Raw genomic sequence first — 14,545 nt, 5'->3', positions numbered from 1 at the left:
GGCTCGAGCGCTTACAGGCAACACGGGCCAGCGTTCCCAGTCTCTTTTTACAAGAGCCTCTCCTGGTTCTCGCTGTTTGGCTGTTGGCTACAGAGCGTGTTGTCTGAGATGAGCTAGGAATTCCAGGGAGGGGAGTTCCAGACACCAAACAGGGGCTGGCTCCGCACCTAGTGGCACCTTGGTAGACTCAGATGGCGTGGGATGAACCTGACCCCTGCAGGTCTCGACACCCGGCACCCTTGGTTCGATCCGGTGGCTCTGCTGGCCTAGGGGATTCTTTGGTGTGTCAAAGCAGAACCGTCTGCCTGGAGAACGGAACACGATGCACTCGCATGCAAATTAGAAGGGATCGTCTTTATTTCTAAAGCAGCAGCCGAGCATCTCACACACGGGACCTGCAGAAGTGGGGACTGATATTTGCATACACTTCAAGCCGGTTATTGAACCAGGGATGGGGCAGAAGATGAGGCAGGGGCACCCTTCAGAATCAAAAGGTAAAGTCAAGGGCCCTGACAGGCAGACTCTCAAAGGATGTGGAGGTTCCTGCCAGGGTAGTGATTCCCCTGTGTGCTGAGCGGACTTGGGGGGAAAACCGAGCGCTGTGGTTTGGAGTCTACGCCCTTGGATGTGTCAGCACGTCAGCGAGAAAGCTGCTATGTGAAGGTCTGGCGGCCCAGAGCTCCCAGAGGTGCCCAGGCAGGAAGGGAGATGGAAGCTTCCATATGAGGAGGTGGGCAAGTGCATCCAGACAGCGATCGAAGGCTGCATACCCGTAACAACAAAAATCTCAAGTTGTGCTTTTCTTCTTTTTAAATACAATGGGTAGAAAGAAAGAAAAAAAAAAAAAAAGGAAGCACCATCCATTGTGAAGACAAGAAGAAAATATTAGAAACACTTTGGAATGTTAACAGATTATGTGACTCTCTAAAGAGCGTGGCTAGGCAGCTTAGTGAATTAATTGCTTATGAATTAAAAATAAATTATTATAAAATAGATTTCTGTACATTTTACATACATATAATCTCTCTCAATATTTCCTAAGCCCCGGGTAGGGGAGGCGGGGGGTGGGGGCGGGAGGGTCTGATCAGTCCCAGCCGAAGTCGTGGCCCGTCATCTGGTAGAACTTGCGGTTGAAGGGCCGGTAGAAGTCGCGCAGCCGCCGCAGGACCTGGCCGTCGATCTCGGGGTGGGGTCTGCCCTTGGTCTTGCCCAGGCAGTGAGGGCGGCCGCTGCCCTCGGCCTTCTTGAGGCAGGGGAAGCCCTTGGTCTGGTTGAAGTAGAAGTGCTTGTCGGAGATGATGCGCTTGAGGCCCAGGAAGTCCTGCACGCGGCCCAGCTCGCCGGCCGGGTCGCGCACCAGCCGCTCGCCGCTCACGAAGAGCAGCTGCCGGGCGGGGAAGTGGCGCAGCCAGCGCTCCAGGTGCTCGGCGTACAGGCCGATCTGGATGGCGCTCCACGCCCGGTCCACGAGGCCCGCCGTCCGGTTCCTGAAGGCCAGGCTCTCGAAGCTGGGGATGTCGGGCCGCTTGGACAGCGTCTGCGTGTAGTCCGAGACGGCCCTGGTCACCGGGTCCCGCACCACCACCAGGAGCTTGGTGTCCTTGGACATGGCCGAGATGCGCGCGGGCGCCTCGCGCGTCACGAAGTAGCTGGGCGTCTTCTCCATGGTGATCTGCCCCTCCAGGGTCCTCGGCATCAGGTCCCTGGGCGGAGCAGAAAGGCACGTTAGAGCCTGAAGACTGAGCGCCTTCCCCTGATTGCCACCGCGAGCTCCTTCCCGGGAGAGGGGGGGTCTTACAGACCCGGAGCCTGAGTTGAGGTACCGACCGCTCCACTTATTAGACGTGTGACCGTGATCGCGGAGAAGTCACACAGACGCAAGGCTGTGCACCCCTGCTTCCTCGTGGATGCACTTAATGGGAAATAATAATACTACCGATCTCCTACGGCTGTTGTGATGATTAAACGTATTAATATACCTCAACAGCTTAGAAAAGTGCCTGGCATAGGCCGGGAGACTTGTATGATATCTATCTTAGCATAATTTAAACATAACTATGTAGGCAAAACTGCTATAACCTACAGGAAAGATAGGACATGATATCTGGACGAAAAAGCAGTTCTGTGTGGTGATTAGCACTAAAAATCACAGGAATCAATGATGTAAGACTGAGCCTGATTTGCTCCCTGAGTTTCAGCATCCGAATATGTGAAACGGGAATGATTTCCACCCACTGCATTCGGTTGTTGCGGGGTTTGTAAAATGGAAGCATTTAGCTTAACATTTAAGCACCGTGGGCTTGGACATCAGACCGCTTGGGTTCAAATCCCAGCTCGGTCACTTATAAGCTGTCTCATTTTCAGCAACTTACTTTCTGGCCCTCTCTCCTCAGCTGTAAGAATAAAGATGATAATACCAACCTTATGGGAGTTTAATGAGGATTAAGACAATTAATGATCACGATATGCTTTGAACGTGCCTGGCATACGTTATATATTCGATATTCACTAGCTGTGGCTACTACTCCGTTATTATGATCATTATGACCGTGTTCAGTACACAGTTTACAGCACACAGTAGGACCACGCTGAGCATGCGTGTGTACACGTTGGTGTGTGTACATCAGAAGGAGATGTGTTTCCTAATCGGACACTAAGTAGTGGTCACAGATGTACAATCTTCCATTTGCTATGGGATAGAGATTTCTGATTGATTCCAACCTGGGCCCAGGAATTGGAAAAAAGACAATTTCCACATCATTTTTGACCAAATATTTACCTCTCAGTAGGACATTCTGAACTTCCAGCTTCAAGCCATCCCTAATCTACTGAGACCAAAATCCCTCTAGGGAGACATTTATAGAAATGACGATATAAACTCTATTGCAAGCGGCAGAAAGGGCAACGGGTTCCTCCTTCATAGCAAGTTAGACGAAGCAGGCTTCTCCCCGAAGGGCTGCCTTGCAGCCCTGCAGCTGCCCCCGGCTTAAGTTAAAGCTGGATTGACCCACTTTGCCCATTAACCACTTAGACAAACATAGCCGTGTTATCAGGCTAATGTGATGAAGGATTAAAGAGGGGCCCGGCTCTCAACTTATTTTGCATTTCACTCAAAAGCAGGTCGAGTTTGCTCAAGTCCGAGTTGTTTCCAGTGTTCAATCATTTGCACCTAGACTGAGTCTACAAGAAAGGGTTTAATATTCAGCATCCAAGTGCTATACCGCTATGACTGAAGGAAACCCAACCCGCCAAGTTCTCCAGGGCCAGGGCAGATGGAGTGGGTTTGGGGTCTGTCTTCAGAGGGTCCGTCTGACCTGGCGTGGGCGCCGAAGTCCAGCCTCCGGTCTGAGTCTCAGCACCCCCTTGATTGAGGGATGTGCCCCTCACCTGTCCATGCCTCAGTTTTCTCATTTGATCCGTGAGATAAAGGATGATGCCCACCCCCCAGGGTTCCTGGGAGGCCTGTGACACTCCTTGTGACCAAGCCTGGGTGCCAAGGAAATGCTGTCAATTCCCTTCTGTTGACAGCGTCCGGGAAAGGGTGTAAGGAAGCAAGGTCTGCACATGGAGACTGGTCACTCCCTCGGATCTACCCCACAGAAGGGCCACGGGGACGGCCCCCGGGAGCGGCAAAGCTGCAGGAACAGCGGACGTGGCTCTCAGCCTGCCTGGGCTCCAGAACTGTCTCTGAACTATTGCGGCCTGCGTCCCCTCAACGTCCTAAAACAAGGGCCTGGTGGTCATGGGACAAAATGGCCAAATAAGAAAGCGTGTACCAGGACTAGCAGAAAAGGATGGGAAATTCTCACCGTCCTCCGGTCCAAAGGCACAGCCCCCTCGGCCATAAACAAAGGATCCTTGAGCCGTGGGCAGATTCTTGGGTTGGACCACCCACCGGTCACCCTCGCCATCCTGGGGTACCAGCTCCAAGGGACCCCGCCTCCCCAGGATGGTCCAGAGTTTGCACACATATGTCAGAAAGCACTCAGACTTTCTCTGATTATCAAATAACAGCCGGGGAAATTGCTGACACCAAGCCTCAGCCCCCGACCACCGCAGGCTCCACGGTCACTCTCCTCGGGGCGTACTTGGTGCAGACGCCGAGGAGCTGGTGGGTGAGTGCACCACGGGGTTCTCCATCACTTCGGCAGGTGCCTTCCGAACCCCTTCTGCCGGTTTCCGGGGGCACTTCCGTGGTGGGGGGGAAGGGAGCCGAATACGCCACCCGAAATATGTCTCTTTGGCATGAGGGTTATTTTAGGCTGATTATTTTTAAGAAACAGCAGACGTAGGAAAGCTCTGAAAACCAGTGAAAGTTACCCTTTAGTAAGAGAAGTGTACATGTATAAGGGAAATGTAAGAGTGTCTTCCTCTGTGTACCAGGAAGAGAAGAACAGGTACGTCTCTAGAAACTCGTATCCGGAGTTAAATCTGCCTAACAACTGTACCCTTATCTACTGGGCTTTTCCCCACCACCTCCCAGAACTGGCCTCCCCCCTCCAAAATCTTGTCTTGTCTTCAGCTGGAGATGGCGTTTAAGATGGCGGCTTGGGCCATTTCTAAGAGCTGCTCAGGTTTCCTGGGTATCTCCCACATACACAGGAGGTACACATGTTCTTAAACTTGTTTGTTCTTCTTGTGTTGCCTGTCTTAAACTTGTTTGTTCTTCCTGTGTTGACTGTCTTTTATTACAGGGAGTGAGGGGTCTCAGCTCTAGAAGGGTGGAGGGAAAATTATTTTTCCTCCCCTACCCAGGCCCTGGGCTCAGACAGAGCTGGGCATCTCCCCAGCACAGCCCTGTGGGCCCATCCAGCGGGGAACACAGCACGGCCCGAGAAGTGTGCGGGGAGCTCCTGGCAGAACCTTCCGGGCGGTTACAGGCAAGTCCCCTTTCTCGCCTTATCAGCTCTTCTCCCACACCCGCCACCTAGTCCCAGAGCAAAGCCCTTACCATTCACTTCCTGGGCCCAGCTTCCGCCTCCCCGCCCTTCACTGGCCGGGCTCTCCTGTCCCAACACTCAGGACCTCTCGGAGCAGAGCAGTGGCTCAGAGAAGAAACGACGTGGCCGAGGGTGACCCCCGCACGTGGACCCTGCGTGCCCATCCCTCCAGAGGCGGCTCCAGCCCCAGGCTGGTCTCCTGAGCCAGCAGGGAGGCTGCAGCTTCACTGAGCAGCTCACCAGGAAAGCCAGTTTCCCAAACTGACAGTCACAGCTAATAATTATGCGGCGCTCTGGGGCTCCCAGAGAAACTCTCACACACACCATCTGATCTAATCCCTCGCACAAGCCTTTGAGGAGGCATTGCCAGGCCCCAACTTACTGAGGAAGGAGCTGGGGCTGGCAGGGAGGGTCCCCGGCCTCCAGGCCGAGAGCTGAGACCCAGAGTCAGGTCCTCTGACGCCCCTCATCACAACCTGCCCCAGCCTTCTTTGTTTTTCTTACTGTGATGAAATTTACAAAGAGCCACACACCTGTCCTCTCTCTAAAGAGATAACCTGTATTTCTTCTTCTCATTCAGAGACTAGCATCTTAATAATAGGTATTCCAGAGCCAGAATCACACGCCTACCATCATGATTGTTCAAAGATCAGTCAGATTTCGAAACAATGGATATCTCAGGGTAACACACGCCCGCGGATAACTGCATGGGAAGGGGCTGGGAGGTCAGGACGGGGCTGCGAGGTCAGGACGGTGGCAGCAGCTCCTTCTGCCAGCACCGTCCCCCAGCCCCCTCCTCCCCTCTTCCACCACGCGGGCGGGAAGGGACACCTCTTCAACACCTGGCACGTCCCCCATGGGTGCTTGTGAAGACAGTGGGGTGCAAGTCTCAAGAAGATGCATGCTCACACCCACCAGAAGCTTCCCTCGGGACAAGCCGAGGAGATACTGAGCAGAGGTGTCAGGTGACCCTCACGACATTCAGGCCTGGGGATGACCAGCCCGGTGACCTTCCGGGAGCACCAGGGCCCTCTAAGAGCTGGGCCACGGAGCAGGAACTTGGGAAACTCACGGTGGGTTTGCAGGGGGCGTTTCAGGCTTTCAACGTGTTTCATGAAATTCACAGGAGAGTGATGTGCCTCTCAGTGGCGGCCAGATTCACGCTGGATGCCAAGGGTGCCAGGAATTGGACGCCTGGGCCCAGCCCCAGCCCCACCAAATCAGGCCTGTGTGGGTGGGGTCCCGTCGCGGGAGTCTCTCCAATGATGCCAACCTGCAGCCAGACCGGAAATCGTCCCCTGGGGCACCTGTGGACCTGGCAGCTGCCGTGCACTTCAGCCACTTATTCTGCTGATGCCATGTGCACCTACTGGGGCTGCTGGGTGGGGACAGAGACCCCCATGGTGAAAAAAAATCGAGAAAACAATCCGGTGAACAGAACAAAAGTTGTTCTGCTAATCCAAGGCATGATTTGAGTCAAAGGCCTGGAGTGAAGTCTAGAGAACTCGGAGTCATACCCTCACCGCTGAAAGCAGACCATGCCCCAGAGTGAGTGACGGTGACGCCCCGGGATCTACAAACCACAGAGAAGGAATGTAACAAACAGAACAAACAAAATACAGTCAGGTTCAATGCAAATAAAGAAAAGGATGTTTGTTGCCCCTAAATACATGCATGTGTGCATACACATAGATACACACACACACACACCACACACATACACACTACAGAGTTAATTATCGAACACAAATTGGGCTCCCAGTAAAACAAAATGAGGCAAACTGAAGGAAGTAGAAGAAACGTAAGGTTGTCTCTACTCGTGTGCATAAGAGACTAAAAGATGCATCTACCTCTTTCCTCGTCCAAAGTTAGATAATATCAACATAAACAGAAGAAAGAAAAAAAACAAACAGGTGAAGAATAGTACAAGTCCCAAATTATCTGATTTATGCTTTTGCCAAACTCAGGGCTTAAAACAAAACTAAGTTCTCTTTATTTTTAAAAACTCCAATGAAACTAAGATGAGTTGATGTCAAAACGACCACTGGGCCATTTTCCTCTTTCCTAATCTTGTGGCAGGTTGACACGGAGGGTGTCCAGAGTCAGGTGTGAGGATTTAGAATCTCAGCCCCAGGTCCGCGCTGACCTGTACGGGGCTTCACCAGACTCAGGAGCGGCTGAGAGGTGACCTGTGGAGCCAGCCTCCCACAGGGGACTGACTGTCACGGGCTCTGCAGAAGCCCATCCTTTACAGCTGATCATCCCAAGTCTCGATGGGGCTCTGATGTGTTACTGCTGGGAGCAGACTCTTAAAAACAAACCTTCGGGCCTAAATGCGTAGGAACTTTGAATGAACCAGAGAAGTTCTAAAAGCCTTATAATTCTGATGTTCTCCAGTAGCAAAGGTAGCCCTAATTTTCTTTTTCTGCTTCTTTTCTTTCTTCAGATGGCACGCCTCCTCCCAGGGTCCAGCAAGTGAACTTATTGTTTGAACTGGCAAATTACACAACAATAAAGAGGAAGGTTATTGAAATGTGTGTAACCCAACGCACTACAGCCGAACAGATGCCAAGACGTTGACACAAAGCAGATGATGGAAGTGAATGAACTTGAACTTCAGAGAGGGGACAAGCTGCAAGCCACATTGCGTTGGGGTGGGCCCATCTCCCCCTTGGATTGAGGAAAACTAGGAAGAGTCAGGGAAACATCCGGCCCCCTGTTTCCCTCTCCTGGGGGGAGAATGACCTCTTGCCTGGTTATGCACACTTGCCACATATGCACACTATTATAAATAAAATAGATAACCAACAAGGACCTAGTGCAGAGCACAGGGAACTCTACTCAATATTTTGTAATAACCTATAAGGGAAAAGAATCTGAAAAAGAATATAGATAGATAGATACAGATATATATGTATAAGCAAGCCACTGTGCTGTAACCTGAAACTAACACAACGTCGTGAATCAACTCGACCCCCATAAAAAGAAATACCCGCACGTTTCCTGACCTCCAACAGCAATCTTTTTTCTTAATTCTAAAAATCTGCTTTTTAACCTACATACAGTAAATAATCATTCTTGGTGTCCAGTTCCATGACTTCGGACACATACATAGAAATCTTTAACAACCAGCATCACGAACAAGACCCAGACCAGTTCTATCACTCCCAAATCTTTCCCTTGTGCTGCCCCTTTCCAACGAAGAGCTTAAAGCAAACTCCTTCCACAAGGCAAATCCCCTTACAAATAGCCCGAGGCTGCCCAAATCCTTGTTGGGAGGAAAATCTTGATTGAAAAGAGAAAATGGTCAATAGAGACTCAGACATTTTGACATCACAGATCTATTTACTGTTGCTTTAAAAAAAAAAGAAGAAGCTACAAGTTTTCACGAAGGTGAACAACCCTGGCCACATTCCTGCCTTTCCAGGCCTCAGCGTCCTGGTCTGTGAATTAGCACTGAAGAGGAGGTCGCATTCTGATAAACTGCTCTGAGGACAATCCCACTGTGGTGTCAGGTTGGTAACCGGCCAGGAAGCCGAAATGCCGCAATCACTTTTAGCTGTTCCCAAAGCCCACGTCCAGCCCCTGAGAATTCAAAAAACAACAGAGCAGCCAGGAGAAACCTTTACACCCAGAAGAATCAGTATTTCTAGGAAGGTTACACCTCTCCTCCCCACCCTGCAAACAACTAAATAAATAAACCTCCACAGTCCGAAATCCACGTGGGGAATAAGGATGCCCCCCGCCTTTTGTTTTTGAGCAGCTGATAAACTCGCAAGTATCAGCAGCAAAACTCAAAAACACTGGGACCCCCAGAGATGCAGGGAGAGGTGGGGCTGAACAGGTAGAGCACAGAAGATTTTTAGGGCGGTGAAAATACCGAGTGATACCGTCATGACGGATACGTGTCATTATGTGTTTGTCAAGCCCACAGAACAGACATCTCCTGGGGTGGGCCCTGCTGTAAACCATGGACTTGGGCGATGATGACTGATGTGTCAGTGTAAGCTCATCGTAACCAGTGGACCACTCTGATGGGGGAAGGCTGTGCTTCGGGGGGAGCAGGAGGCCTATGGGAATGTGGTTGAACCCCAAATTCATGCGCCGGTGCTCGGTTTCTGGAACTCTGCGCTTTCTGCTTGATTTTGCTGTGACCCTAAAACTGCTCTAAAAAAATAAATAAATAAAATCTGCTTTAAAAAAAAAAAAAAAGGCAGCAACCCCGAACAACCCTGAGATCCCCTCTCTCCTTGGCTTCCTGTCTGTGAAGGCTGGTTTCCTCCTTGGGAAGAACGGGGTCGCACACCCTCGCACCCTCAGCCCGGGCCTCAACGCAGGTGCAGCATGCTCATGGGGACCCTTTCCTAACCCTCACCTTCCTCTGCGGCTCCAGTCGAGGGCTCTCCCTGGGCTGCTGGGATCGCGGCACCTGTGCCTTCGTCACCTGTGACCACTCAGGAAAAAAGAAAACCCTTTCCTCCCGGGGAACACTGAGGGCTGTCAAAGGTAGCACATCTTAACCTGTGACAGGCAAGATCAGGGACTAAACAGCCAACTTCCTGCCTTGAAAGTACATGCCAGAAAAACTCAGAAAACGAACAAAAAATAACAAGTCTTCTTTTATGAAAGGACGCCCTTGGGTTACTGGGATCTGACTGCTCGGCTGCCCAAGCCCCTCCCTCATCCTTTCCTCCTCCAGAGGCCTGGTCCACCCCGCCTGGTCCCCAGGGAGGGCAGTTAGGCTGAGGTTAGCTGCGTGCCTCAACCTCCCCATCACAGAGGTCAGGGAAGCACTCAGCCGGCTAACTTGAAAAGGGCAGAAGGGCAGCTGGGGGGTCGCAGGGAGGGGACATTGCCAAGGAGCAAACTGCAAAGCTGTGGACAGTCCTGAAGGTGGCAGACACTGGCAGGTTCGGGGGCGAGGAGAGGGCACACGTCCCCAGAGGCTAGCGGGCGCTCTGGAGTCCCCAGGGTCATCAGAGTCCTAATCAGAGGGGTTTCTGCAGTGACAAGTGTGCGGGAAGCTGGTGTCACCTTTTCTGAAGGCGGCTGTGCTCACCACGATACCACCGATGCCACACGGCTGTCACCTTCTCTGAAGGCCCATCTACCAGCCCTGAACATGCACCGCACACTCTTCCCCGGGGAGGTGCCCTTCTACCTTGTGACCTTATAAATTACAGTGGACTTCGGGGGGAGGGGGTGCAAAGACAAAGGTCCAGCCTTGTAGCTTCCATCCCGACAGAAAGACGAGACACCCAGGGATGAGAAAGGAACTCTTCCTGTAAACTTGACTGTGGACAAGGAGACACCGGCGGCTCCTGAGACTTGTAACTCGAGCTGTAAGTTGTAACCCTGGGAAGTTTCTTCTTTAAAGCAGTTTTCTTCCCAGGGGAGGAGTGGGGGGTGGGGGAGGGAAGAAGATGGGGATCAGCTCAGCCCCTTCTTATCTGGAACCTTCTTCCTTTGTAGGAAGTCTCTGAGCCCACCAGATCGGAGCTCCCCTTCAAAGGGCCACATCTCCATAAATAATTATCTCCATTTGGGCGAGATGTTTGCATATCAAAGAACTCCTCTGGGAGGGTCTCAAATAATTTAAAATGAAATTGTAAATAGTCTGTTGCTCTCCGCGTCTCTCTGGTCCCCGGAGCAGTTGGGCTCCGGAAGTGATGTCATTATTCATTATAAAGTTTACTGGGTCTTTTTTTCTTTTTTTAAGGTAATGGGTAGGAAAGAAGACAAATAACAAAGGATGGACTCCCCCCGGGTCCCCTCCTCGGCCAACCCTCTCTCCTTTCTCCCCTCCCAGCCCCCAACCCCACTGCAAGGATTTGGCCTCCATTGTCCTAGAATTTCAATACTGCCCAGAAAATGAAAAGCCTTTGAATGCCATAAGGGGGCGGGGCTCAAAAGAGCATCTCACTCCTCTGGGTCAACTCAAGATTCCTTTCATTTTGGCAGAATCCTCTGTTATAGACCCTGCTTCACAAAGGCCTGAGTTCCTGTTCCTGGAAGGGGCTGGGGGGCTGGGGGGGGTGGAGGGAGGGTTTCAATTAAAAGCTAATAGCCTTTTATGTCTGCGCTCCGTGGGGCGTTGCTCGTGTTTATTGGACCTCACTGTGTGCGGGCACAAATCATGTGAAATCAGAGTAATCTGTGTCCCATTTCCTGAAAAAAAAAAAAAAGAAAAAGAAAAAGAAAAAAAACTTTTTTCATCAATAGAAAGAAAGAAAAAAGGTTCTCTGGGAATCACACTCCCTAGAAAGTAAAATCAGCCGTGCCATTGGGCAGAGGCAGGGCAGAGCAGAGGACCCAGAAAGGGGAGAGTAGGGCACCAGAGGCAGAGGCGGAACGGCTGCCGCCGAAGCAGTTCTGCTCTTTCCTGCTTTGGCAGATCCTTCCCTGTGTAGACCTGACCTGCTCATCAGGGATGAACTCTGACCAGTGCGGGCTTCCCGTCTGGAACCGGCTCCTTTTCCCTGGGGCGCTGGGAGCCCCAGCTCTGCCTGGGTTACCTGCCAGGCAACAAAGGGCCAGCCCTCAGGCTGTTACACGGGCTGGTGTGTGTCACAGGCTCCGGTAAATCCTCTCCCAGCTCCCTGCTTCATACCCTGTGCCCTTGGCAACGAGGTGCAAATGTTTGTAAACAGGCCCTTACTCCAGAGCTTCTGAGCCATTCCACACCGCCCATCAACACAGCTGGACGAAAGTCACTTCCCCACCAGGGAAGCACCGCCCCCCGCCCCGCTTCTCCCAGGGCAAGGGGAGGGGACTTCCTGGCCCAGCGAAAGCCCAGTGGGCACTGGGCACATGAAGCCCTGGGCTCTGGTTCCTGCCCTGCCACTGACAAGAGCCTAAGACCTTGGACGAGGCACTCAAAGCTTTGGGCTCAGTTTCCTGTGTATAAAAATTAACGGACTGGGGGACTTCCCTGGTGGTGCAGTGGTAAAGAATCCGCCTTCCAATGCAGGGGACACGGGTTCGAGCCCTGGTCGGGGAACTAAGATCCCACATGCCACGGGGCAACTGAGCCCACCTGCCACAACTACTGAGCTCTCACGCCTCAACTAGAGAGCCCGAGTGCCGCAAATTACAGAGCCCACGCGCTCTGCGGCCCGCAACTAGAGAGACGCCCGCGCGCCTCAACAAAAGAGCCTGCATATCACAACTAAGACCCGACGCAGCCAAAAAATAAAAAATAATAAACAAAATAAATATTAAAAAAAAATAATGGATTGGTTTAAAAGGGTGTTCTTAGGCTCTAAAATTCTATACGGGGACCCTTACAATCTCCATCTCTCCCTCCCCACCCTCATGCCACCTCCTCCTCCTCCAGCCAGCCATAGGTTGGCACAAGTTGGTAAAGGAGAACCTATATAAATATTTGATGATTGAATTGGTACAAAGTGTACTTCAAAGTGCACCTTGGGGGTACAGATCAACCCCAAGAGTGCAATTCAGGTGGAAGTCAATGTCAAGGGTATCCTAAAACTAGGCACTCACTCGTTAGGCAACCTGGTGTCTGGTGGAATAGAAAGGAAAGTAGGGTTCAAGGTCAGGCTATGTGTCTTCATGCAAGTTGCCTAACATCTCTGAGCTGTCTCTCTGCATTTGTAAAATGGAGATATTTGTCCTGCTTTAAAGAAAAAAAATGAGACTCAAATGTAGTTCATATGTGAATAAGTTCTTAAAGCAGCAAAACCCTTCCTATGGGTAAGGTGGAATGAACCCCATTTATGCCCCCTCTTTATTATCTCCTTTGACTTATGGCTCTAGATAGTAGGGATATTTCTAGGGAAATATTGTTAAGGAAAAAGAAATTCCTCATTGGTTCTTAAATTCAAAGTCTCCTGTAAAACAAATATTTGAAAAAGTCTCCATTTCCTGAAATTCTTCACTTGTGCTAGGAAAGATCCCATGTTTGGACCTTCCTTCTTAGATCCCTGGTAGGACCTTGGAGACCAAGAAAAACCAAACTCCCCTTCTTGGGTTGACATCACTTAACGGATGTGATGATCCAAGCCAAAGAGGAGCAGAAAATGAGGCAGTCTTTCATATGAACACATCCTACTTTGGAGGGTTCTTTCTTTCTCTCTCTCTCTTTCTTTGCTTCCTTCCTTCTTTCTCTCTTTCTTTCCTTCTATCCTTCTCTCTTTTCTTCTTTCCTTCTCTCCTTCCTTCCTTCCTCCTTCTCCCTCTCTCTCTCTCTTTCTTTCTTACTTTCTTTCCATGGCACAGAATGAGGTTTACATGAAGTAAAACAGCCCGCTTAGGGGCAGGGGTCCGTCTCTGGCTGATGATAAGAAACAACCCAACTGCTGAAACCAGATTCACAGAATGAAGAGTTGATAGAATCCATTACCTTCCTGCCTCCTGACTGCAGGGACAGTAGGAGTTTGGGATGAGAGAGAAATCCCAGTCAATCCTCGACTTAAGTCCAAGACAATGGCTCCATCCCTCTCCCTGCTCGCCTTCTACTTTACAAACAGAACTCCACTTTATGGTTATCAGTTGAAAAGCTGATATAAAGTATAAAGTAAATTAGGTCAATAAAAACCCCAGACGTAAGTCTGAGTTAAGCTAAACTGAAGGGAAATGAGAGCAAATAAACTTCCCTTATCACAGGCTTTAAATAGCTCGAGAACATTTTAGAGAAGAAAAGAGGTACTTTCTAGAGAACATCCTTGGGAGTGTATAAACCTGGAGACACTGCTGACAAAGAAAACCCTGCAGTTTCTTATTTGCACGCCGATAATCAGCAGCAATTATTTCTTCCCAGTTGGTCTGACCTAGTGCTTGAAGCTGATCGGAAGGTGTCTAGAGAAAGGAAGTGACATGGCAAGGCCGATGGAAACTCTGAAGACACCCATCAGGACTTCCCCGGTGGCGCAGTGGTTAAGAATCCACCTCCCAATGCAGGGGACACAGGTTCAAGCCCTGGTCCGGGAAGATCCCACATGCCACGTAGAAACTAAGCCCGTGTGCCACAACTACGGAAGCCCATGCGCCTAGAGCCCGTGCTCCGCAGCAAGAGAAGCCACCGCAATGAGAAGCCCGTGCACTGCAACGAAGAGTAGCCCCCGCTCGCCGCAACTAGAGAAAAGCCCGTGCACAGCAACGAAGACCCAACGCAGCCAAAATAAATAAATAAATAATAAACAAATAAATTTATTTAAAAAATAAATAAAGACACCCATCAAAGTGCCCTCTCTCCTACCCTTTTGGGGATTCTCAGCTTGTGAAGTACGGAAGCTTCCCAAAGCCAGTTTTCAGGAGGAGAAAGTCGCATCCATTCATTATCACGGTCACCATTTTTTATAAAAACTCAGTGCATCTGTAACAGATTACTATATAAAGTCCAACTTGCTTGTGTGTTTCACGTCCAAAGATAGGACAGATGGCAAGTCTTGGAGGCTGAAGCTCTGCTCAAGTGTTCTGTATTACTTGAGCGCGTCTCATCAAGATTGTTCAAATTCTACGAGAACTTCCTGATAGACGGTGAGTCTTAAAATTTCCAGCGATTCTTCTGTGCTTGAGACAAAGCGTTCCCTCCCCCCGCTCCACAACTCGCACAAGGGAACAAAACTGTAAGCGCCAGGGAGATC

At 50.6% G+C, this 14,545-nt stretch overlaps 1 protein-coding gene across 4 annotated transcripts in view; it reads right to left on the bottom strand.

Moving 5' to 3' along the window:
- Window positions 1-335: 335 nt before the first annotated feature.
- The window catches only part of LOC309650253 (heparan sulfate glucosamine 3-O-sulfotransferase 3B1), a 40,256-nt gene continuing 26,046 nt past the window's right edge, over window positions 336-14,545 (bottom strand). For all 4 annotated transcript variants that reach the window (XM_082441425.1, XM_082441426.1, XM_082441427.1 and 1 more), the window contains one exon: window positions 336-1,703. In XM_082441425.1, the coding sequence (XP_082297551.1) occupies window positions 1,038-1,703 (666 nt within the window). In that variant the 3' untranslated portion in view covers window positions 336-1,037. The remainder of the gene's footprint in view (window positions 1,704-14,545) is intronic.

This window comes from Balaenoptera physalus (assembly GCF_965194825.1).
Source record: "Balaenoptera physalus genome assembly, chromosome: 20".
In the NCBI taxonomy this organism is placed as follows: domain Eukaryota; kingdom Metazoa; phylum Chordata; class Mammalia; order Artiodactyla; family Balaenopteridae; genus Balaenoptera; species Balaenoptera physalus.
This window is presented reverse-complemented; position numbering and strand designations above follow the sequence as displayed.